The sequence below is a fragment of the Aythya fuligula genome, chromosome 6 (assembly GCF_009819795.1).
Source record: "Aythya fuligula isolate bAytFul2 chromosome 6, bAytFul2.pri, whole genome shotgun sequence".
Classification (NCBI taxonomy): Eukaryota; Metazoa; Chordata; class Aves; order Anseriformes; family Anatidae; genus Aythya; species Aythya fuligula.
Window position 1 is genome coordinate 26,212,511 of NC_045564.1, and position 26,746 is coordinate 26,239,256.

The 26,746-nt window shown below is 35.7% G+C and overlaps 1 protein-coding gene across 3 annotated transcripts in view; it reads right to left on the reverse strand.

Annotated features, from left to right (window-relative positions):
• PTPN4 (protein tyrosine phosphatase non-receptor type 4) overlaps positions 1-26,746 on the reverse strand; it is a 106,833-nt gene that overhangs the window by 14,059 nt on the left and 66,028 nt on the right. For all 3 annotated transcript variants that reach the window (XM_032190175.1, XM_032190172.1, XM_032190173.1), the window contains 7 exons: positions 22,046-22,218; positions 17,939-18,007; positions 10,428-10,562; positions 9,009-9,167; positions 3,707-3,866; positions 646-729; positions 507-563 (listed from right to left, as the gene is read on the reverse strand). In XM_032190175.1, coding sequence (XP_032046066.1) covers positions 507-563; positions 646-729; positions 3,707-3,866; positions 9,009-9,167; positions 10,428-10,562; positions 17,939-18,007; positions 22,046-22,218 — 837 coding nt within the window. The remainder of the gene's footprint in view (positions 1-506; positions 564-645; positions 730-3,706; positions 3,867-9,008; positions 9,168-10,427; positions 10,563-17,938; positions 18,008-22,045; positions 22,219-26,746) is intronic.

A 26,746-nucleotide genomic window follows, 5' to 3' on the forward strand; every position in this document is an offset into this window, starting at 1 on the left:
AGACACTATTGATAGTCACTACACACCATTAACAACAGACAATCAGACCTAATGAATGATTCATGATGTCTGATTTTAACCTAAGTCTTGGCTTTATTCAGCTACATCTGTCACTAAAGTAAGAGGTGTTTGCCGTTTTAGCTGTTTTTAAGAGAATAGAAGACGCCATATAAATTAGATTAAATTGTATGAATTCCTATATTAAAAAATAATCAAGTAAATGCATTGTTAAGATGATAGCTCAAGAAACAGTGCATACTGAACATCCACAGATCTGTAATTTTCAGGAACTAAATCTTATTTCATTAGAAAAATATTTTTGAGGATTGAACTTTTCTTCCCCAGTGTTATATAGCCCCACAAAATCCGTTCTGCAAATCATTTGCTTTCTTAGGATAATGTCAGCACAGGCTTGTTTCATAGGCAGCTAAGAAATAGTTACTAGTTTTGAGCACATACTTAAAGCTACACAGATATTTCAAACAGTTTGATTTTTGATAACTTACAGGTGTTCCTGGAGCTACCCTGGACACTATTACGGGCATCTTCTGATCATATCCACCCTTTAAAAATAAATTACAGAAGTCATAAACCATAAACATCAGAAAAACAACTTAACAGACACAAAGGGAATAGTTTCTGTACCTTGACATTGAAGCCAAACCTTCCATTTTCATCTGGTTTCATTCTGATCATAACAAGATTGTCATGGGGGATACCACCATTGGGCTAGTAAAAAGAAAAAATAATATATTACTTGTTACTATAGCATTTGTGGATATTGTATGCAATAATTTTGAATTTTCCTCATTAAGAAACTGATACTGGACACTCATGAAAACATCAATAAGGCAAATGTCTTATCTCATGAGTTTTACATAGAAGGAAAAACAATTATACACTTAAAGTCTTGGATGTAATTAAGTTAAAAGTGTGTTCTGTCAAAGGAAGCTCAGAGTAAGAAATGGCACTAATGGCTTCAAGCAGTCTTAAGAGAAACAAATTACCAAACTGAAACATTTTAAATTATTTTAGTTTAGACTGCAGCAAAGAGCCCACAGTAAGAATGTAACATGATAATAAATGAGGTAAATTAATACACACTTTTTCTCCCCTATTAACTGCAGTATGGTAGCAGTAAGCTGAGACAAGTTTGGCAACCAAACCTTGATTCCATATTCCATCCCATTTTGTGCTTAATGTAGTATGAGTTCTGTCAAGCTCTGACAATTCAAACATTTTATTTATTTATTATTATTCTGATCAGAACAACATTGTCACAGGAACCACCAACAAATTGGGGAATACTAGATACTTTTGTAATCTGGCAAAATCCACTTATTGCCACGGAAATGAATTTTAGTTTATTCTACATTAATGTCACAGGCTGAATATCACCTAGTACATACATGGTGACGATGTGAAGTACTATTAAAGAGATTTATTTCAACAATGTTTTTATTGTTACCAAATACAACCCAAAGCATAAGAGTCATATTCAGAAAAGAAGAAAAAAATCCACGTATTAAAGGAAATCAAATGTTCCTATTAGGTATGAAAGTTCAAAACCTGCAGGTTCAATTAGGTAAAAAGGTTGCTAAACTTGGCTCATAAGAACTGGAAAAAAAAATATTAAAAAGACAACTCAGTGTCACGTGTTTTAAGCTCCTGATTAAAGCCAAACCACCCCCACCCCATCCCAACCGCATTCATCGTAGTGAAAAGACGAAAACTTCGGGGAAGGAGAGAAGAGTAAACATAAGAGTAAGCATAAGAGATATTGATGAGAAGGAAGGGAGCATATAATTTTTTGCCAACGTTCACTGGCACAGGAGACCAGGCGAATGTTTCTGGGCAGGATGAACAATAAGCAATGGCTCACATGCAGAGTTTGGCAAGTTCTGTGCAATTCCTTTCCCCAGATAAAAAAAGAGGGGTAATTATTTCCTACTCTAACAAGCAATTTTGAATTGCCTGTTTATAATGAAAAACACGAAGAGAGCACTGTAGATCATCATTAACTTGTCCTGACTGCAAAAACTCCTGGCCACACCTGTTTTCAAATACTTCTGGACATTCTGACTGGATGCTTAAGGAAGGCTGCCATAAAAAGCTCTCATTTCCATACCTGTCCTACTACCATTCTAAATGAACTCTTCATACGTAAATAGACAAAGGAAATTTGACAGCTTAATGAAGGCAAAATGATCAGAGTTTTTCCTGGAAAAACTCTGCTCCTTGAGATGGAGCAACAGAAGAGACTTTAACAGTACAGAAACCTGAAGTGCATTATGATCAGAAAAGCAATCTTGAAAAATTACTTTCAAAATCCTAAATTTCTAATTTCACAAAATGTAGGAGTCATCCTGTGTTTCTTTTCTAGTACCCCAAATAAAAAGCAATCAGCAGACCAAATTACATCTTCAATTACAACAGTGTGCTGCCGTAAGTAGGGCTGAGTAAATGTAATTCATTGGACCAGAGCAAACAATCACACTGACAATGCACACAGGAAAAAGAATCTTATTCTGCAAAAAACAACACAGCTGTGTGAGAACTAAAAGGAGTTTTAAAAAAACAACTGAAAGTTATTTTTGTCAATTCGGTACAGATAACTGAATGCAGAAAGACTTGATGAGTTGTGTTATTTTTCAGAACAGAACTTCACTATGGCTTGAGTAAGCACCAGCAGAAGACCGAGTTGTTAAAAATACTGTTTCATGATTTAATTAAGGCAAACTTTTTCTGACATTCCCAAAATGCTCATAAATTTAAAAAGTTTCAATTTTGTGTTTTATTAAAACCCCAGCTATGAAATTAAATATGGGCTTTATGGGAATCTTAACTTTATAACAAGGCCTGAGAGAACACCCTAGGCTTAGGGTTCAGAATGAAAATAAAAATAAACCATAGGCATTTCTAAAATATCAATTTTGGGAGCTGACTCATAATTTTGAATGTCTGAGGTTGGTGAAACTGTTTATACAGTATTTGTTACATCTGGATGTTAAGGAGTTTTCCCATTCTGAAAAACATTTCTTGTCCCACATCAGTATAAAACCAAAAACCATTTGAAAACTTTTCTAAGAACAAAAATCACAAAAATGGTCAGTGACTTCTCACCTCAGACAGAAAATAATCAACTGATTATATTACTCATCTAGCACATGCTCAAGAAAGCAAAAACTGGCTTGGATGTTTACGTTCCTTGTCACAAGTCTCTGGGTAGTGGCTCTTTCTTGGAAATTCTAATCAGAAATGTTACCACAGATTCAAAAATCCACTCCTGACAAAACTACTCCAGATGCTAGTAGGAATTTTTAGGTTCAGCTTTTTGACAAAAGCTAGGTTAAACACAATTTTTCATACCAGCAGTAGTTACCTACAATGTTGTCTTTTAAACCGACAGTGACTTCTGAAGAGGTTAAAAGTTTCTGCAAGTGATGAAAAGCTGAGTATTATAAAAAAGATCTAACATGTTTTGCATAGTTATTATATAGTGTAGTCATTTGGTGACAGCAGACAAAGGAGTACTCCAGCGGGTAGAAAAAGTAGTAGTAGTGAGGAAAGAGAAGGTATGTATAATGGAAATGCTGCAATGTAACATACAAGCGTGGCAATTCCCTGAAATGTATCAGAATTTAGCTAAACAAAAGTAGATCTTTCGGAAAAAAGCAAAATCATTGAACTAGACCTAAAAACTTACTGTGGACTTTTCAGGTGATGCAGGAACATCAAATGTTTCATTAATATGGTTATCCAGTTCCTGCTGTGAGTGTGAATGATGAATTTGGTTCCAACTGTTCTTTTTAAATTGTTTGGGTGGTAATGCAGGAGGCTGCCCATCTATAGGAGTTTCTTGAGATCTAAGTACCAAAAAAAAAAAGTAAAATCATTAGATATTGACAATACTTTAACAATTTCAGGTAAACTAAATAAACTGCTTGAAGAAACTCAGGGTTTAAGACCTGAACATATGCATATATTTTGAGAATCTCAAAGATTTACTGTGGTGGAATACATTGGAAGTATATGCTTAGCCATGTTACGGCCTTATTCTTGAAAAGCAATAGCACATAGAACAAGTGAGTTCAAGTTTTATACATTACTTTTTCCTTTTTTTTCCCCCAAAGGTTATAGCACTCTTAACCCATTCTGTGTTTACAAACTATAAAATTCACTGTATTTACACAGTTGTACTTCAGATATTCATTTTTAGCAAAAGTAATGTCACTTAAAATGTTTCCTGCAATAAGAAAACTAATTAGATCACAAGTCAATGCCTGAAATTAATCTTAAAAAAAAAATTATCTTAAAAACAGACAAAAGCATTCTAATGAAGTGCTCCCACGCTATTTTTTGCCTTTTGATCTAGAAATAGGAGTGCAAACTCAAGTCAATTCAGCTGTCCACCCACATTTATTTGAAAAGCTCAGTGGAGGTGATAGAGTTAAAATTTTCAATTTAAAAGTATATATATACACACACACAAAGGCATATTTCAAAAGAACTTTGGTTTTATTCCCCTTTGAAATATGTGCAGCATTGAAACATTTGTAAAAATGGCATTCATAGCATGCATTTTTGAGTTGAGTTTTAACATCATTACAGAAGATAGAATAGCAGAAACTTCTCTTTCTGTTTTAGATCTTCAAGCACTGTACTGTAGATTAATAAAAATGCTCTCTGTGTTTATGTGCAATATAGATCATTTCCTTTATTAGTCCTTTTGGAATAAAAGCTTAACCATATAGCTTGTATTATATAGATGATTCATCTTTCATTATATGGCTTTATACTTAAGAATTAAGGAGAACATTTTTAGAGGCTCGAAAGGGCAGTTAGCATTAGTTCCTATTAGCTTAGTTTGAATGTCAGTTTCTAAATACCAGCAAGGATACATGCCTTCCTCCTCACAAACCACATTAAAAGGTATTATTAAGTAATTTAACTACTTATGGCAACAGCCCACTGATACTAGCAGCAAATCCCAAACCCGTGAAGAATGAAGTTACAGGTTACAGCTAAACCTGAAGAGAACACCACCACCAAAACCGGGTGCTGCCATTCTCTCACTCACACCCATGCCCCTGTCCTTGAATGACACCAGTGCTCCTCCCTTGGCCAGCCCAGCTTACCAAACCAGCGAAATACAGCGACTTTTGCACAAGCCTGGGTAGCTCTCTGCTGCTTCAACAAGATGAATCGTCTCATCCCTAGGTCGAGCACTGTGAGGGGAGGGAAGTACACTCCCAGAAGCCAGAAATAGGACAATGTCCCTTTCGTTATCAGCAAGCTGTAGCACTGACTCATACTATAACATCCCTCTAAAAAACACAGGTACTCGCGTGGCTAGCTGCAGTAAACTGTTAGCTGGGTAAGACTCTCGTTATGAGACAGAACAGCATTTCAGGTTGCTGCAAGTCTGAAAACCTAAAGGCAGCTGTACATCAAATTCCATCCCGCAGAATTTGGTTCTGTGTAACTAAAGGGGAACAGGGCCCAGGTGCACATTTTCAAAAAAAAAACAAAAATGAAAAAATAAGATCCGTATTGCCGGTGACCCGGTGATTTAAAACCAGGGATGAACATCTTTCAAAAAGTGAGATAATGGAGTAGAAAATGGAACATTTCACTAAAAAAAGTGCACATTTTCCACTTCAGTTTTTAAAAATGTAGCCATTTTTCTAGAACACAAATATTATTATTTTTTTTTTTTTGGTCAATTTAGGGAAACAGCACATTTGAAAAGATCGTAACAGTATTTTGAGAGATACTTTTGCTTAATGTCAACTTTTAGAAAATAATAGAAATAATATCTTGTGACACTTTTCAGTGCAACTAAAAGTAAAAAGCCTTTTTATTATTATTGATAAGTACCTTTTCAGAATAAAGTTTTGTGGAGAGGGAAAAATATGATGGTTGCCAACATTTGCCGAATGAATTTTCAAGGCAACTCTAAATTATTTAGACATTGACTTACGAAGGTCACACAGAGCTTTTTATGTACCTGTGTATTTATACATTCAGCTCTGACCAGCACAGGTTATTCATCCTTTCAAGTGAAGGGCAACACGGTTATATATTTTCCTGCAAACAATTACTCCTGAGAATTTTAAACTGAATAAAAAAGGAATGGGAAACCTTCATAAAGACACAAAAGGATTCCGATAGAAGTAAATGTTGGAACTTAGGTTTGACTAGATGTTGGTCCATACATGTCTACAAACACAAATTCCTACAGAACATACAAACGTATAGAAAAGATTGGAAAAGTTACTTAAATGAGCATTTTAGTCACAGCAAGGCAAGCACTGTAATACATTAGCATAACGAATTGTGAGAACTAACAATCAAGCCTTGGGCAAAAACTTCATTGCTTTATATTTGCCCAGTCAGCTTTGAATTTCCTTATGAATGCTTAGACAATGGCAGTGAAAGCAGCCTGTTTTGCAGGCAAAGCAGCTCTCTGTTTCTGCTTTCAGCAATTTACATCATAATAAAATAACACACAAAACCTCACACTGACTACCTTTGTGTATTTTTGTTACAGATATCCGGTCTGACCTTTCATAATATATTAAGCAAACATTTCATACACATACCCATAAGTTCATTAAACTAAATATATATCATGTGCTTTTGGAATTTAAGGTTATAATTACCTCCATAAACTACAAGCTGTTCTGAATAGCACATGCGGATGAAGACAAAAAAAAGCAGATTGAAAGACTGTGCTACCTAACCTATAATGCCCTTCTAAACTGCGCTGAAAATCTAATTTATTTTGCTATATTGACTCCAAACTTCAAGAGAGCACTATACAGACTGTCAGGTTAGCCCCTCTTACTGTCTTGCACACACAAATTTGATCCGTAACTAGGAATTTCCAATAAATTAGCAGATGGACTACTCTAATCTCCCAACTTGGAATAATCTAAATATTTAACATATAGCTTTGGGTTGTCTTGTTTTGTTTTGTTTTTTTTTTTGAGTGTAAAACAGTACACTTTTTAATTATACGGTCAATGTAAACTTTGTGACTCTACTACTTTCATTCATAAATATCAAAGCTTGAATCAATAACATCACCTGAGCCTTTCAGAAGACTCTGAAACCCTCACGGTTCACATTTTTGACAGTAATATCCTTATCTTCACTCTTAAAAGTACCTTATACTAAGTGTCTATAGAGGGAGATTAAATTCCACTTCTGAACTTCCAACAAAGGAAAAAAAAATAGTGATGGAAGAGCAATATTTTTCCTATTAGGGCATGAAAAGTGCAAAATCATGAAGAACACCCATAGTTGCATAAGTAACTTGCACAACCACTTCCTCTCTACTTTTAAGGTTCATTTCTATGGTAACTTACACAAATCAGATATTAAATAAACAAATCCAAAGAACCTTCAGGAACATATTTTACAACTTAAATTTAGACTAGAGGCATATGAATAAAAGAGCTTTTTAGAATTTTGCTTACTCCACTGTATCACTCTACCATTCAAGATGAGTTTCTCATAACTGACTTCATTTATCTTGGAACTGAAGGAACCTGAGTGCCCACAGTACAGTAAAACTTAAGTATGAAAAACAGATTCACAAGTGTTCCAGTTTTGAGATTCCCTTGCCACACAAATAGATTAAAAAGACCATCAAAAAAAGGGAACTTTCTATTATTAGGCTAAAGCACTGCTTTTTCATTTCTGAAATCTAAACAATTGACTGTAAAATTATAGCTAATAAAGTAACTTGTGTTATTTTACAAAAACCTTAACAGTTTTCTATTCTATTTCCCTCCCCAAAGTTATGCAAAGTTAGTGAAATACAGTCCAAGCGATGTTTTAAAACCTTAAATACATTCCCAGTGTATTTTTTTCCTGAGACATACCAGCTGTTTATAAAAATGTAATTATGCACATGTTGTTTTATAGTTCTCAAATGGTTTTGAAACCATTTGCATAATTTCCTTGCTTATAGAGATTACACAAAACTATGAGGGTAAATTTAGAATTATATGTGTATCTACATATAAAAAGATACAGCAGCAGTGTTAATATCATTTATATTGTGCACCATTTTTCCCCCAATTCATCCGTAGTCTGGCCTCCAGTTTATTCCAAGCATTTCAGATCTTTCAATAACTCAGGTTTTTTGTTTGTTTGAAAATAAATACTTTTCCCATAGAATTCCTTCAATTCACGTATAGAATCTTTACAAAGAAAAGCTTTAGTTTGCAACCTGCTATAATAATTTTGATTACAAATGAATATATAATCTTTTAGATGACAACTATGTCAAGCAAGAAAATCCTTGCATGAAAAAGAAGGATCTTTATAATTCATATCTACAAAGGCTATGTCATCCTTTTGAACTTAATATGCAATACTACATTTTCATCACCATTGCATAGTACTCTTACAGCATCAATAATATTCAGATTGCTAGGAAAAACAAAACAGTGCAGTCTTAAACAAAATAAAAATATACTCTACAACAATGTACAAAGTATACTAAGAACCTCGGAATGCTGGGGTACTAACAAGGTATTTTGGCTGAGTAATTTGTATGTCTCACACTTCTGTGTTTTGACAAAAAGCAAAATTTCCAAAGTCATGGGATTTTAAAACTTAAAACAAACTTTACTTTTAAAACTTTAAATGAAATCAATACACTCCAGTTCTACCAAAACCAACTTTTACATTCACATCCAGACACTGATGGTCACAATACAACAAACCCACATTTACATTGGGCAAGGGGAAAGGCATGGCAATCCTGTACTAGGAACACCTCAGATATACATGTAGGTCTTCACTCCTGTATAACTTAATTTTTACTAAGTCTTACACTAATAGCCCCTGAGCAATGGCTACCTTTTTATTAGATTTTCTAGCTCTCCCCAACCCAAACATTTAAAACTATATTCTCTGTGGCACAGATTTCTGACTTGTTATCCTCAGTAGCCCTGTATGCTACCACACAGTAACAAATCAACAAAACTTACGGTGATGATTCCAGTATTATGCTGTTAGCCTGGGTGGAAGATGGAGATCGGTGGTTCACAAATACTTCACTTGGCGAAGTGTGAACCACATGGTCCACTAAATGTCCAACTGATGAGGGTCGTAACCGGGCTCCTTCTTGAGTGAAGGCAGAGTTTCGACTAAAAGGGAAAGCATAGCAATGCAATGTGAAAAGAATTTCATTATTAACCTACGTTTCTTACACCACTACGAAAGAATGCTAGAAAAACACTTTTTCCTCTCAGTGAAAGCATATGTTCACATACATAGTTCTATGAAATAATTTCAGGTTTCAAAAAATCACTGAAACAATTGTCAGATAGACGTGCTATGTTTCATAACTTTCTTTACGAAAATATTTTTTGCACACTTCCAAAAACACTAAATGGCTATTTTTTGTATTTTTAGAGAAGCCTGAAAGATAATGCTTTCAATGAAAAGGCTACTAAACTGACAGTCCACTCAATGAGAAGTAAAATGAATCCCTAAGAATAAAAATCCTGTTTGTTCATGGAAGAACCTTAACGTCCATTAAGATGAACATTTTATCCCCAACATCTTCTCCTAGAAGAATCATAAGCATTATACTGAGAGTCATTTCCTTTCTGTGACCCAACATTTTCCCATCTGAAAACTAGAATTGTGACATATGCATGTATTCTTAAAATGCCTTGAACCATGAATGATTAAGGTATGTTATACTATAAGCATCTTTATTATATAATTTTAAAAGTAATTTTAAAATTGCTGCAGATATTTGTAACAACCTTCTTTTGAATAATCTACTGCAATGCCAATGAATCTTAAAATCTTGCTTAAGTAATACAAAATTGGATAATGCAGATTCTTAAGCCAGTTTCAGCACACTGAAAGAGAAAGGTGGTTATTTTCCAAAAGAAATCAGAAATTGTTTTCCCCTAACTAGTATAACTAACATAAAACACAGCTCTAACACGTGAAAAGCAAGCTTTGAAGGGAATAAATGCAGAAACACTGAGGGAAATAAATCTGCAAGGATTTCTGATCAAGTAATTTTCCTCAAAGTTTTAATAAGCAAAAGTATCCAGAACTAATTATTTCTGAAATATCACACAGATATCATTATTTTTTCTTAGCCAATTGAATAATTTAATTTTAACCGTGTTTGAGAGAAATCAAGCTCAAATTTAGGGTAGCATGCTACATCTTTGAGTTGAAAAGAGGTTGAGTGAAAAGTATCTATAATTCACCCCTGAACAGGTTCTCATGTGGAGTTAAATGTTCCAGAGACCTAATCAGCACATAATTTTGTCAAGTTATTTGTATAATTTGTATATATAAACCACTAGTCCTTTTATTACACAAGTAGGTCCCTGTCATTAGAAGCAGTCACTTATAGGGAGAGATTCAATGCTACTTACTGATTTGGGGTTCCAGGTGGAGACCTTGATGGTAGGCTCTGGGTTTCTAACCTATCATCAGACAGTGAGTTCCTACTCACTACTTCCCAGTCCATCCCACTCATCAATTTCCGTGCTAAGGGTTTACTGGGGGATCTAGAAGAAGAAAGTAAAATAATTGACCAGAAAGTATAAGAGGTCAGAACAATATTACATAAAATTAACTACAACAAAACTCTAGATATTCTATCAAAGGAAACCAAATCATATGGAAACAGAAATGTAATAATGCAAAACTGTAGTGACGTGCTGTGTTGCATCTTCTCAATATACTGTACTCCATTTTCTGTACTTTGTATGAGAACATCAGTGAAATACAGTCGTGAAATACTGTTGGCTGGTACAAAGGCAGACACGGTAGAAAAAGAACCTATTAAAAACTTCACCAGGCATTTCTAATGCCTCAGAGAGAATCTGACTAAAACAGAATATTCAAGAGGTACAAACTAAAAAAAAAAAAAAGAAAAAAACGCTAAGTAACAGAACTGTTCAGCCGTCTCAGGAAAATAAAACTGTGGGAACATCTGTCCAAAAAAACTCCCAAAGACTTTGAAGAACTGAAAGCAGGGCAATAAGGAACACGGCAACCAAACTGCTGGGCTTTGTCTGCTCATGAGGGTTTTTCCTTCAAGGTGACACACGCTTTCTTTCAGAACTTGTCTTGACACCAATAAACGAGATGCAATCATCTTATTTAATCTTCGTAGTGGGCTACTTTCGGGTTCCATTCAGTTTTGTGCCAGAAACATCCTTCAGGTTGAGGTCATTATCCCCATCGTTTCTTGTAAGAAAGGAATCACTTCTTATTTGTTGCCATTTCTTGATATTGAGGAAATTTTTTCTTTTCATCCTCCAGTCATACCAGGATACATACTCAACTCTTCTGCTGTTTCTTTCTCATATTTCTCAAGCACAGATGAAACCATCCTTTAAATATCTAATGAACTACTATTTTTCCCTCTAATAATGGACAGTGTCAAATGAATCATCCAAGGCTTGTGGTTGCCTTTCTCTAAGTGGCATCACATGGGCTTGTTCATCCATCCTGCACCTAAACATATCCAGACTTCAGCTTTTTATTGTTTTTAACCGAAGATTTTTCAGCCAACAACAAAAATTCTTTCTAATCACCCTTAAATACATGTCCTTGTATTTTGTGTTAATGAGTTTTTACTTCACCTCTACTACTCTGATGATGCTACATAGTTCAATTTCTCCCCTATTATTAGCCAACTCCAGTGATATTGGTGTCCCCCATGATACCTCAATTTCAGTCACAATCATTTAGTTCCCATTTGACATTATATTTTATCACTACACTCTTCTTTATTCTCCAACTTTGGAGAAAAAGGTGACAACATATTACTGTACCAGCATAATGCTCTCCTCCATTTCCTTCCCCAGCTCCATACAACCACATCACAAAACTTCTGCCTTTGCTGTGCCCTAAACTCCTGGTAACTGTTCTTTATTTTCATCTTATCATTATCACCTTACAGATTTACTGAAAGTGCAAACCCAGAAAGAAGGAACTTTGAGAAAATAAGGAACTACTGACACACAAATTACATCCTTCTGAAAACGAGAACTTCAGCTACAAATACATTTTTGCTTCTCACAGAAATTCAATTAAATACAAGCCACCACCTTAAGTAGACCATCCTCAGTATTAGTTTTATTAGAAAACAAAAAGCAAACGTCATGTTGAGTAATCTATCTGCACATACAGGAACATGCATGTCTTATTGCTTGGTACTAAAGCAGTGGTGATCTGGGTGTGAGGGGTTTTTAACTTTTTTTGTTGTATTTATTCCCTCCCTATGTCCTGATGAAGTTCTGAACATGCGTTGCATGCTGTTTTGCTGTTCTAAAGATTTACTAAATAGCAGCTGAAAAAATTCAGAGAGTTGAGCAAGATGGGCTGTTCTAAATCCTATTCCTTCAGGTCTTAATCCACCTGAAAAAAATCTAGCAGTGTATCGATAACTGAAAGCAGACAATATAGCAGCTGTTTATTTCCTGAGAAATAAGACATCCAGCTTCTTTGAATGGATCACTGTATTTAAGTAGTATTAATTTGATTCAGAAATAATTAGCTTGATATCAAGTCAATTAAACCACTATTCTCATTTACATAATTTGCTTCAAATATGAGCAACTCAGACCTCTTTAGAGATTTTTATTCACGTAGCAAATTCAAACAGTTCTGAACGGGTACAATAAAAAGAAACCAGCAGAACTGAAATACATATCTAATGTTACCGGCTCATTATTCTTTTATTAACCAAAGGCAATCATTAGCTAGACTTTGCTGACACTAAGTTTGCAGCCAGCAGATCAGCACCAGAAGCCAGCTCTGCCATGAGGTAAATTCTACTGACTAGAAAACTAGCTGGGGGGGAAATGCAGATGAACACAGTATAACCAGGGGTAAATTAGGTGAACACGGGAGTGACGATACAGTACTGACAGACATGTAAAGACACCTACTGAACTATCTTCACCTTCAGTGAAAAATAATTAAATAAATCAACAGGTGGATACAGGAAAGTTTTGTTTTGTTTTAAATGCACAGTAGCAGCAAAAGGGGAATTTTCTTGCCTGTATAAACAGAAAATAAATTATGAAGAGACACAAAAATATGGGCACAGGGAAAAAAAACATTTTTTTTTCTTCAAAAAATATCATTTATGAGTGCTTCAAAACCAACTCACCCCATCGTATCTTGAATCAGTTTAACTACATTTTGAGAAACTTCCTCAAACTATGCAACAAATTAGTACAACCTTAAAAATAAGAAAAGCAGCACCTCCTTCCTTATTTAAATAATCCAATGTTAGGAAAACTCACCTTTTACTGTGGATATGGTCTGATCTTTCAGAAATTATACCACTACCATGATAAACAACTGCAGAGTTTATCAGCAAAGGTTCGTTTCAATTATTTTATTAACAGCTCTAACCTCAGAGTCCCACCCACTCATGTTTGTTGCCTCCATTTCCTGTCTTTGCAGAAATTTCAAAGAAAAAATAACCACACGCAGCGCTGAACTTCTCAGTGCTGTGGCTTTTTGATACTGGTTCTCTTTCCAACACATAGAAATCTAACAATAAGTTTTGATGTTTAATTAAAATTTAAGATGCATCATGAAATATTCCTGCACACTTATTCTCTGCTATTAATTTCTGACAATACTCTTAACTTTCACGTGACGTATTTCAGATGGGAGGAGGAGAGTAAGCACAAAAAAATTTTGAAATGCTTTGGTAAACTTTGAAATTCTGAATTCTGCATTTGTCTGCTTGTTCTGGATACTTCTACTGCACCCCACCACACGGCACTGCTGAGTAAACTGTTTTCAAATTTAATGTTATTTTTGGCTTATCTGCAGAAACATTCCTAAAAAAAAAATTGGAAGAAATCACATCTGAGTAGGGCCAGAGACAAAAAACTTTACATGCTCCCAAAAACCAAGAACAGTCTTAGCAGCTGTGATGCCATACCAAATATAAAAAACTAGAAGCAGGGATAAAATTATATAACAACCAAAAAAAGCGTAACACCAGTGGTATTGACTCAGCTATAGTACATAAAAGGTTTCAAAGAATTTGTTTTGAGGTCCCACAGCTAAAATGCTAAATCCTCACAAGTTGGCAGAGACAAAATTGTTTGGGGATACAGGAGGAAATCTTTTAAATCGTTTCTGTCCCCAAAAGAAATATAACCTGAAGCCACAGCCTTACTTTGTATGTTGACAAGGAGCAAAGGGAATGAATTTAGCAAAACTGGTGACTACTGATTCAAACAAAGAAACTGAAATTATACACGAGTCTGCAGATATACCACAAAATGACATGTACAGTTTAGAGCAGAAGAATTTAAATGACCTGAGTAAATGTATGGTTGAAACAAATAGACTGGATTTCTGGAAACAGAGATTGTAACCTCATGATAGACAGCTTAGAAATACAAATGACTGAAATAACCACACACTATCATATGATATGTATAAACAACCTTCTCTCAGATCCAGTATATACCATCAGAACTGAACAGAATTAGAATATTTTGCAAGAGAAAGCAATGTTCTTTAAGAAATCTCACAATTCATGACTTGAAAGATAATAGAAGTGAAAAAGTTCAGTCCCTTATTATGCTCCAGGGAATTCTCACAGATTTTTATGGTTTGTAAATATCCTGCAACAAATGAGGCCAAGAGAATAGCTATAACGAAGATGAAAAAAAATCTAAACAACCGCAACAACAGTCTTCTAAATGCTGCAGTTAGTGCTGCATGAAATTACAAAGCAGCATCCACAAAAGGTATTCATCAAATTTATTAGACTACTTCCTTTACAGTAATAGGCCCATTTTTAAAATTAATTTTAAAACATTTTTATGATTTAAAAAAAAAAGTCATGAATACAACTTCAGCTAATTTTATATTAAAATCCTGAGGACAAAGAGCTAGGCCTGACAACTGTGGGTTTAAGCCACCTGCTTTATTAAAATGGATGTTATTTTATTGTATGTTACTGTAATTTTTTCCATGCCTTGTGTTCTGTATCTATGTTCTATTTGACATGTGAAAGCTGGGTGAACATCACTTGTGGCAGTATCCATTTCCCATATCAGAATAAATTGATAATTCAAATAAGATCTCAATTTAACTAAAAGTATCATTTTCCTACGATGAAAGGATTTAAAAGTTTCCTTATTAGCTCAGTATTAGCTCAAATAAAGCAACTTCTATTTAAATGTGAATGGGAAAATAAAGGGTAAATCTGTACAGCTTTAAAAAAAAAATCCTATTTTTTTTTTCTTTTAAAACTGTCACTGAAAATAAGTAGTTTTCCTGCAGATTGTAACTGATCTTGAATAAATCTTCTGATGTGGTACTAATAAAAGCAACAGTAAATATTCAATTTTTTAAGAGGCCACTTCCATCCTGAAAGTCCTGAGTACAAAGTTAGCATACTTGTACTTTCATAACAAAAAGCAAATGACACCTATAACAACTTTCAAAAGATGAGCCAACTGAAACAAGACTGTCGCTTGAAAGGTTAAAAAGCTGTTCAAGGACATAATTACTTTGTCTGAGAAAAACACACTCAGAAAGAGAAAGGAAGGTTCCAGGAACAAAACCCACGCCATACTTGGAAAACCTTAAAAAGCAAAATTTAGCTTCTGCATGAATACAAAAAGGGCTAATATCTGTTCAGTATTTCATCTTGAAATGCAGATGTTTAATAGACAAGGAATTAAAGACAATGTTTTTAGATTAAGCTCCTTGAAGCACACGTTGTTTGACAAATGACATCCATTTCATGTTTTTTTCACCCTTTAAAATACAACAAATCTTTAAAATTGCAAATGCATGAATTGCACACTGTGCTGGAGAGGACAAGAGGAGAAGCAGATGATCTATTAAAAGCTTTTCAAGGTGTATTTGTTACAATACACCATTAAATTCAGTCTACTCTGTGACATATGTATGTGTGAATCAGATGTTTATCAGTCATCAACATTACTAAATAACTTGAAAGGTAATTGAAGATGAATGCTGTATTGCTCTGTCTAACAGAAACAGAAGAAAATGCAATTACAGAGGACAGAAGAGTCAAGTATTTTATTAACTAAAAAAAGCAGAAAAGACTTAAGGAAACATCAAAGCAATTCTAGCCACGGGTTTCAATTTTATCCAGAGCATATATTACAAAAGACAAATGACCCCAACAACACTTGCTCTGGTTAGACTCAAAGGGAAGAGTGCCATCTACTGAAATAGAGTTTCTAAAATGAAGCATATGTTCCTCAAAACCAAGTACCGGCCCTCCTCCCTCTCACTTATTTGTGGGAAATTGCCAAGTTCAGAGTGAAACGTGAAATACATAGCTTTTAGCTGATTCATAACCATCTTTTAAATAAATATGAGAAAGCTTAACTGATACCATGTTGTGTCTTCTGAGTAATAAAGTCACCCCAATCAAAAATCTAACCAGACCCCCTGAGTAAATTAGATTTTAAAAAAAGTCTAGAGCACACAGAACAAATTGGTCTTAGAAAATTGACCTGTTGAATGACCATGTCACAGTACTTCTGCACAAAAATCCTTCTAATATGGAGCTGGGCATCTGTATTGTGTCCAGCTAAAAACCCAGGTTATATTGCAAAGGGAGAAAGGAGTGAGGGAGGGGATGGAGGAAGGAAGAGAGAAGGAGGAAAACAGAAAAAAAAAAAAGAAGTAGATTTAAGAAATACCACAAAAAAGTGGAAAATAAAAAATGCTGGGGGCAGGGCATCAGCAAAAGTATATTCAAGCAAGCTAAAGATTCAATTTTAGTTATCTAATAACTACTTAATCATTTCCAAGAATAACCACAAGAAAATAAATTTTACTGATGTTGTTTCACAATTCCACTATCATCATGCGGAGAACATTTGAAATAGGGCAGAAATGGTCCCTCAAATGGGGGGGGGGGGGGGGAGGAATTCTGATAGAGGAGGGTGATTTGTTGCTTCTTTGGGAGGGACGGGGTGGAGGGTTGAGGCAGAATCTATCAATGCTCTGAAAAACAGTATTTGCAAATACTTCAGAAAGACTGCTGAGCTTGATACTTAAAGTCTGTGAGCATAAACTTGAGTTCCTTAGAGGGTAACTATGTTAAAAGACATTCCCCCGCTCAGTAAAAGCGTAAGCAGATAAAAAGCACACACAGAGGATGCTCCCTGCTCATAAGGATTCTTTATATTAATGATCAGAGTCTATTGCCAAACAGATGCAGCAACACTTCTGTCTTTGAACACTGCATCCTAATTTTTGAATGAATAACTAAATCTATGTCTCAACTGCTTTCTCCTAATCCCCTCTGGAACCTGAAACACACAAACAACAGCTTCTGTGGTTAGCCAGCTACTCTGTGACAGCTTCAGAAGCAGTGCACTCAGTCTAAATTTTCATCCTAAAGTACCTTATTGGGACTACAGTGATAAAACTGTTCTCATCGAGACAGACATCCACCACAACTTCTTCTAAAGGAAGTATGCAAGTACTGTGTTAGAGGTTGAAATACCAGGGATGAAACATACCCACTAACTCAATGTTTTAATAGAACAGTTAAAATCATTCTTTGCAATAAAGACAGTATAAAAAGGGCTAATAGACATAACTACAAACTACTCAGATGGAAGGCCATTCTCATTTTCTCTGAAAATACATAAAATTAGGAAATATTAAAGAATACTCTTACTGATTGTCTTGACACGAGATTCCCTTCCACTTGTCTGTCCCAAAGACATCCTCCCACATCAACGTTAACCTCTTTGATCGTTAAGTCTTGCCACCAGCAACAGTGAATAAAGGTTACTCTATTTTACGTGTTTTAAACCAGCAAACAATGACACCATAACATCTTAGAAGGTATAAACAGAAGATTTACTGATCCAGTACTGATCCAATGTTAATTGCTTACCTTGCGAATACTCTGTCTTTGTTTGCTCTTTCTTTACCATACTGTACAGACTGGACCTCTGTTCTCCCACTAGAAAACAAAACAAGAAATATTACATGCCACCAAGTTAGGATAACATTTTCCTGCTTAAAACTGAACCATCTCAACAAAAAGTCCTAAATTCTACTTCCAGTCATGCTCAAGCAATCACACTAACATCAATACAGTCCCAGTTTAGACAACAGTTGGGTAAGTATAAGTCTTCTTTCACATTAGAGTGTAGCTGTAACAAAGACCAATTAACATTAGGCATAACAAAGCCTTCTCTTTTCATCCTTCTTCTATCCAAGGCAACAAGCAAGTTCTGCTTATATCTTTTGGATAACACTCCAGACTATAATCTTTCCTGTCATAGCCACAATGAAAAGTAATGGCATCTCCTCTGTACTTCTCCTAAACTCTTCCCTGAATTGTCAAAAACTTAGTTGCTACTTAGTTTAGCAAAATATCATTAAGAAATTAGATAAGCACATCAGGATTCTATTCTGCTACACAATTTATCAAATACAAACTAAGAACTTGGAACTTGCTGACTCTTCATTTAAGACCAGATGTTCTGTGTCAAATCCCTCATATTTCGTAATTTGTTCTGGAAAACAATGCAGTGTTAGCGTCTATCAGAAGTTAAGCATTGGTGTCTAGGGTCCAGCAAAAACTCTCCTTGTAACCACTTTCTCCTTTATTACTTCATATCATGACACAGCCAGAGAATGCATATACACAACCTAAAAGGATAGCAAAATTACATCGCTGCTCTTCTCTGTCCGTTAAAGGGACATTTACATTGATATGACATCAAAGAATAATTAGTCTTTTTCATATCCACATTACAGACCCAATACAGCATTAAATACAATATAATTAGGAAATCAGATGGTAAGCACTTTAGGTTTGAATCTTGTACACCAGATATAAAAGCCAGAATTAGAAACCGGAGCTAGGTAGAAATATCCCTCTACCCAAGGCAATGCCCAGTAGCAGCTGTTTTTAGGGAAAGAGTGTAAAGAACGAGTCAAACAAAAGATTTCTCTCCCCATATATACTCCAGCTTCATATATCTCTCCATATATACTCCAGTCCAGACAGGGGACCTTCCAAGTCTGATACTGGTTGGTCTGTGTTGTGATTGGGAGCAAGACCTTCCATCTGTTTTCTATGTGCTTTTTGGAATTCATTTAGTTTTCTAGGCTCCACAACATACTTTGGAAAGAATTTCAGAATCCACCTAATGAACGTGTAAAGGATGGAGAAATGGGCCAACAGGAACCTCATGAAATTCAGTAGAGAGAAATGCAATGACCTGCACCTGGCAAGGAACGACCCCTGCAACAGACCAGGGGCCAACTGGCTGGAAAGCGGGTTTACTCCACACTGGTGAGACCACATCTGGAGAGATGTGTCCGCTTCTGGGCTCCCCGGGACAAGAGACACACAGACATACTGGAGTGAGTCAAGCAATGGGGTCACGAAGGCATTTAAAGGTCTGGAGCATCTGATGCATGGTGAGGCTAAGAGAACAGGCTGTTCAACCTCAAGAAGAGAAAGCTCAGAAGAATCAAATCAACTTGTGTAAATAAACGAGTACTGGGGGAGTAAAGACAACAAACACACTCTTTTCAGGACAAGAGGTAGTGGGAACAACTGAAGCATGGGAAATTCTACTTAAACAGAATTACAAAACAAAATACAACAGTAACAAAACACAAACCTTTTTTGCTGTAGCTTTTTTTTTCCTTTCCAAGAAATCTAACACTGTATTTGCACTGCCTCCTACTAATAATTCATTCAATGTTTTCAGAGAACTACACACAAAGCTTCAAGACAGAAATAGCTTATTTATATAATTGACGTTCCTCCTCTCTCTCCCTATATACGTTATTTTGCATTTTTTGGACGTTCAACTTTAGCTGCCGTTTTATTGCCTACTCATTCTTCACTGTGACATACCAAAGAATCTTTCTCTAGTCATCTTAGCTTTTTACTACAAAACCACGTATGACTGGGAACTTCCCTTCGTTATGAAAATTGGACCTAATTGTTGTTTCCCACCTCTTTAAATCAGTTGCTAATATACAAGAAAGCTCCATGCTCTGTTTGGCAGCTTAACTTCATCAACTAGGTGTTGGTAAGGAACACAGTGAGTGCCACTGTGACAATACAAGGACAGTGTACAGGAGTCAGATTTTCTCATCAGTAGTCTTTTTGATCCCTCCTGGAAGTTTGTTGGGTTTTTGTTGTTTTTTAGAACTTGCTTTAAAATTTGCTGCGTTAGAACCTTTTAGTCCAATAACTAATTACATAAAATATTTAATAGTTCAACAATTTCATACCCCTGATTTCTTTCAGAAGTGGAGATAACTCTGTCTAGCCCTGGCAGTTCAGAATTTTATTAGTTCATTTTAATTACAGAAATGCTGGCTAGGAGGCTCTAGTCTAACCTCCTGCTAACACTAAATCTTGTCTGGCCATGGTTTTTGTCTAGCCGAGTTTTGAAAGTTTCCAAAAACAGAGTTTCCACAACCTCTCTGGGTAACTTGTTCCAGTAATGAACTACTCAACCAGCAAAAATAAAAAAAAAAAAAAAATATAACAAACAAACAAATGCGTCCAATTTGAATCTTCAAGGCAAATGTGTAACGTCCTTGTTGTATCACCAGCACAGGTTTGGTTCCATCATTTCTGAAACTGACCTTGAATTAGCTCTAGGCTTATTACTAAAGCCTCCCTTAGCTTCCTCTTCAACAGATTAAACAAGCCCCGTGCCCTTAACCTCTCCTTGTGTGCAATGTTACTACTATTATGCCGTCTCTAAACAAGCTCTCAAACTACGTGCAGAAATTCTAGCCTTTTGGCTGCTTCATTAACTTTAATGACCTTCCTCATTTTTATACAGTTTCCCTTTTCATCTTACATTAACATAAGTTGAATGTCATCATCAAAGAGCTATTCTGCTGCAGCAACCATGATGATTCAAATTCAGAATCTTTACAGAAATGAAAAAGCTCCCCCAGATTCATGACAGTAACACTGAAACAAGTCTCAAATACAGTTCAGGATCACAGAATGCTGTTTCTCAAATGGATGCTGTGAACGCTGGTCAAAGAAACAGATGGTATAAAATTTAGCCTCTCAATTACTTTCCTTTTTATACATTTATGCAATTCACAAGTGTAACAGAAATAGCCCATTATTGTGCTTCCTAGCTTTTCATCATCTCCCTTTGTACGTCACAGACACTGTTGCCATTCTAGACAGCTGATTAGTAGTAGCTCCATTATTCCCTAGTTTAGGCACAATTTAAACCATAGGCATTCTGCCTTACTTGCAGAGACAGTTAACCCAGTTACTTTACTTAGCTTGTTTTTTTTCTTTTAAAATATAAAACATTTTGAAAAACCATACCATTCACTGGCATTACAATACAAATCATATTTGGGAATTATAGTTATGCCTCTGTCATTCTTCGTACCTCCATGCTTTTTGCCTATTATATCAATTTCATCCTTAAAAATTACGGATTTCATTCCACCCTTATTTTCTAAACTTCTGCTTTTGGTGCAGAGCATACATGTCTTTTGTCTTCATCTAGTTGCTTATTTGTATGCATCTTGCTTAAGTGGGCTTTACTTGTACAAGCTTCACTTCACTGATTTTTATTTGATCTTTATTTAGGTCTGTTTTGTTGCTGTTGCTGCATGCAGGATCTGAGATCCATCAGCTTTCAAAAACACCAGGCCAAACACTTTGAAGTTCTGAAACAACATTTTTTTAGAAAGAAAAAAAAAAAGATAAACATAACCCAGCAGGTAGGCAGGCAAAGAAATGCAGCCTGTGAGACAGCTACAAAGTATTAGCTTGATAACAACTGCTAATATAATTATTGTATTTTCAAATTATTTCAGAAAATTACTGACTCATGCCAAGAAGTGAGAGGAACAGTTGCAGGATTCAAAAGCCATTTGAATGATGACACTGTTTAACCTAAATTCTAGGTAATTCCCTATGTTTATTTATGAGTCACCTGTTCTTTTATGTTTTCCCATATATTTCAAACAAACCAGCACTTACCAGTACCGGAACTTTGAACCCAAAGTGAAATAATGTGCAAAAAAGTTCTTCTGAGGGGGGAGCGGTCTGTCCAAACGGAAGAACGTGTGATGTTCAACACAAGCTTTCCATAAATTCTTACACGCTCGGTAGTTCACCATATTGAAACCCAGTAATGTTTCTCTAGATTCATGCTAGAAGTGGGAAAAAAAAAAAAAAGGGTTTCAGATAATTATTCACAGTTACATTTGAAATAAACACAATTTGCATTTAAAAATATATTATTTTTGAAGAGGTTCTCTAATTTTACATTAACTTTATATATTATAAGCTCTTTTTTTAAAAAAAGGAGGGGGGGAAGGCTCTTAAGAGTTTTCTTTAAAGGCATTTTTAAGTCTGTAGCCATTTTATTTTCTTTTTTTTTTTTTTAAATGAGCCTGTCCGAAGATTAACATACTGTTTAGTATTGAAACAAGTCTAGATGGGATGAAACAGTTTCAAAAGGCAGGACCCAAACTGCATCAATAAATTCCTGTGACCAGAGAACTCAAAGGCAACACTTCAAGATTTCTACAGTTGAGATTAAGAATTTAATTCTCAAGAACAATTAATAAATTAGTAAATTGGGTTCCTACTAAAGAAAAGACAAGCAAAGTTGCAAAGCAAGCTCAGCCATTCTGCCTGTTGAGGGAGCTTGATTACAAACTTTATAGGCCAGAAAACATCAGCACACTGCTTTCTTTTCACATTACTAAATCTTCTGCAATATTTAGCATACTTTCATTGCTTTTAGTTTGCAGTAAACCCCTTTGCTAACTTTAATTTTTGCTGGACTGCTCACTTTCAGATTTGCAGAGATACTGGGGCACAGACCCAACACTGTTCAAGCAGTGTTGTATCTGGGAAGTCAGCAGGACTAATGGCTAAGAAATACACTGTGCTTTCTGTCACACAATGAATTTAGTGTAAAGAATAAACCGGATTTTAAAAGTAAACAGCAAATTCTAAATATCTACTGATGAAATTCAATAAATTATAGGCAATAAACTAAAAACTGATCATGTACATCAGTTCACAAGAATTATCTACAGTTCTTCCTAATTTCCACATATCACCATCCCCCGTATTTTCTAGGCATGCTAACAGAAGTATTTCAAAATTAAGTCATGAACAAAATAGCAGAGATTAAGTCCATGATCTGTACAGTTAAAAAAGGCTTTCCCCAAAATCAAAATATATACCAACATTATAAGCAAAATACATTTCTATCCTACAAGACAGTATCTTTATATAAATTATGGCTTGCATCGTCAAGATCCAAAGGATGAACCAGCTAAGATTTCAGATCCCAACAGAAAGTTCTCATGACATAGCAAATTCTAGTGCTCTGTCAGCTTTTTACATTCTTGGAAAAGAGAGTTTGACAAGTTATGTGAACTGATGACCGTGCATTTTTCATGTCACTCTTAAAGCACTATAATTATGGGTTGGGGAAAAAAAATCCTGCTGTTCTCCCTAGTTTATATTCCAGAGAATGAGCTGATCTAGTTCTCATGTCACCATCTGATCACCACATCAGACATGAAGCATGAAGGAGGAACTGGTAAGCATGATGAGAAGGAGCTGCAGCTAGATCAGCTTAATTGTAATGCGAAACAGCACTTTCACAGGAACTTGGCGTGTTAGAGCTTTAAAGGTACCTTAACAATAGTTCTATTCATAGCTTCTAAAGCTTTCATTGCAGTGCAGAGAGAAAGGATTCTGAGACCCTGCCCTTTATTTCAGCTACAGCCAGGAATCAATCTTTAGGGTACAGAAGAATATAAGATACGGGTCTCTAAGCGCACCAATGCTGTTCCTCTCTGCCCTTGCAGGTTCTCTGTAAGTTGGGCACTTGAAACTTATCTTTGCTGATGCTGCTAGGGTGCAGGCCCCAGTTCTTCTGCTGACTGGTAGCAGGGCTTAGAGCAGATTACCCTGGTTTTCCCTGAAGAACAATAGGCCTGGATCAATTTGGGCTCAGAACAAGGTCCCAGGACCACGTTTGTTAATGTTGGTAATTCAGCCAAAAGCATTAAAATAACACACGGGTTATAAAAACATTCTTAGGGGCTGCATTATAGTGCGAGGCTCAGGGAAGATGCCGACTGCTCTGTGAGATGTCAGAGATATTTCAGGGTTGTAGGTCTGTTGAGACAGTGTTAGAAGACTACCTCAGGGAGTCACAGTTGGATTCTCATCTGAAATAACTACCTCACTAATTGTGCCCGTGGTTCCTATTAGAGAGAGGAAACCAGTTACCTTGCTCAGGGGGGGAACAGGGAAGCAGTTGGGATGCAATACAGGTGATCAGAGGCTCAGGGCCTGCAGGTGAAACCATAGGGGAGGCAAATACCATGTAAATTAATTTAAATCATAACCTTTAAAATGCACACTGTGTGTCAGGTTACCTATACTATCTAAGAAGAAACACTGGAAAGAAAAGCACAAAGTGAAGTCTAAACCATGTTTGTGAGGCCTTTTATTAGAAGACAAAAAAATAAATAAATAAATAAAAGCAGCATGGATGTTGCTGTCCCTCTTGCATACAGCAGCTTAGTCCCTGAACATTTGCTTTGGGTAGCAACATTCATTCAAACCCACCTTTGCTTGATTTGAGGTATGGACTTAAAAGCAGATCTCTTACTGCTCAGGAGAGAAAGTGAATTAGAAAAAAAAAATATTCTCCAGTGGGTCTCCTTCCCTTTTCCTAAACAAAGAAATACCCCAGGACAAAGCAGTAACTCCCCACCCCCATCTCCGAGAGAACAAAGACTAGCACTTTATAAGCAGATGCCCCAGAGAGTTGAGATATTCCTTCCTCCACAAAGAGTAGACAAAAGTCCTGTGAAAGCTTAAAATGTAACACAGATTGTGCCAGTAGTATCAGCTATTCATTCAACCCAATGGCAAAAACTTAGATAGGATTAGGAAACAATCGGCTCGGCATCTAACAAAAGCCGGTGTTACTTCGGTTCAAATATGTCTTTTGGCAGATAAACCCATATATCGCTTTGTGAATCTCGCCCAAGTTCTTTCTAAAAGTCAGGTGGGGCACAAATTTCACAAACATGATGTATAATAAGGAAATTTTTGTTCATACACTGAAGCCAGGTCTCTGTCAGGGACAAAACCCATGATGCTGTTTTGTTACAGACTCAAGTAATTTATCAGTGGATATCTGGGCTCTAAAAGAACAAAGGAACACGCTGAACAGCTTATTTGGCTGTCAAGAATAAAGTCTACTAAAGTATGCTGGACAGCATCAGAAATTTGATGCTGACTGTTGCCATTACTGCAGCTAAGGGTGCAATCACCTAACACTGAAGAAACTTCAGGAAACATCTAAAGAAATTAATATATACTGAATAATTCTTGAACAGCTTCAAAGTGTGCAAGAGAAGCAGCGTAAGGAACAGGCTGAATAAGCAAAAATATAGTGATGCAAAGCCCAGGGTAGAAAACAGCAACTGCAGTTACGGCTTAGAGGGCTTCCACTGCTGGGTGAAGAAATTGTACGTGTAACACTTCCCACCCCCACCCCATCCTGCCCCAATCCTAAACAAAATGGAAAAGAAAATCTACTCCAGTGTGTGCGTGCTTCAGTTATATACTTGACAGACTACACAACCACCTTTCATTCAAGAATGTATTATACTACCACTGGAAAATCACTTTGACATCAAACTGCTTCATCTCACTTCCTGTAAATGATTTATTTAGAACACAGATATAATCTACTAAGAAGTAGTCAAATAATTCTTTACTTATGTTGATGCCTGTAAGCAATGCCAAGTCAGGGAATAAACGTAATAAGTGATTAAAAGATAAGGCACTTGCACTTTCAAGGACAATTGCAATTAAAAGCTCTGAACACTCATTAGCAGTATTTGAAAAATACCTATTTTAGACTACTCAAAAACCATACAGTGTAGAAAAAACACTGGAATTTTTTTCTCCCAAGTTCTGCATTTTAATATCCTATATAGCATCTCAGCTTTTCATTAGAATAAATATGGTTTAGATGTAAAATCTTATATTTACACACAACTTTGAAATATACCATCAACATGACACAAATGTGTTTTCACTGCCATACTGTAAACCCGTGCTTTTAAATAAACACTCTAAGTACTAGACCAGAAATATCTTACTTACAAAATGTGTAATCGGACTTATTTCACCTTGTTTCTGCTACCAGAAAGGAGCCATTTAGGCTCCCTTTATTGTTAAAAACGAAGTGAAAGGGAAAACAACTATACACCACCAGAGAACAACTTAACCCATCCTAAAACATGCTTCCAATTCATGCAACAAGTTTCACCCTTTGCCTGTATCTTGGTTACTACAGAGGAAGTTTAATGATTAGTTTTGGTACGCTAAATATTATGAAAGTATGTTCCTTTTAACCTAACTGAAGCTGAATGTAGGTGAGATGAATCTTATCCTAAGAGTCTACTCAGGGAAACTAACTCTGGAAATAACAATTTTAATATTAGATGTGATTAAAAAGTTTAAGTATGCCTTCTTTGGAAGCCAAATTTGAGCTTTGATCTTAAGATATTCATGACTTGGAATGAATGAAAATGAAGTTCTTGCCATCAATTTTCATCTGATACATAAAGAAGAACAGTATGAGACTTTTTAATTTGTTGCCTTAGATAAGATATCTCAGAAGAGAAA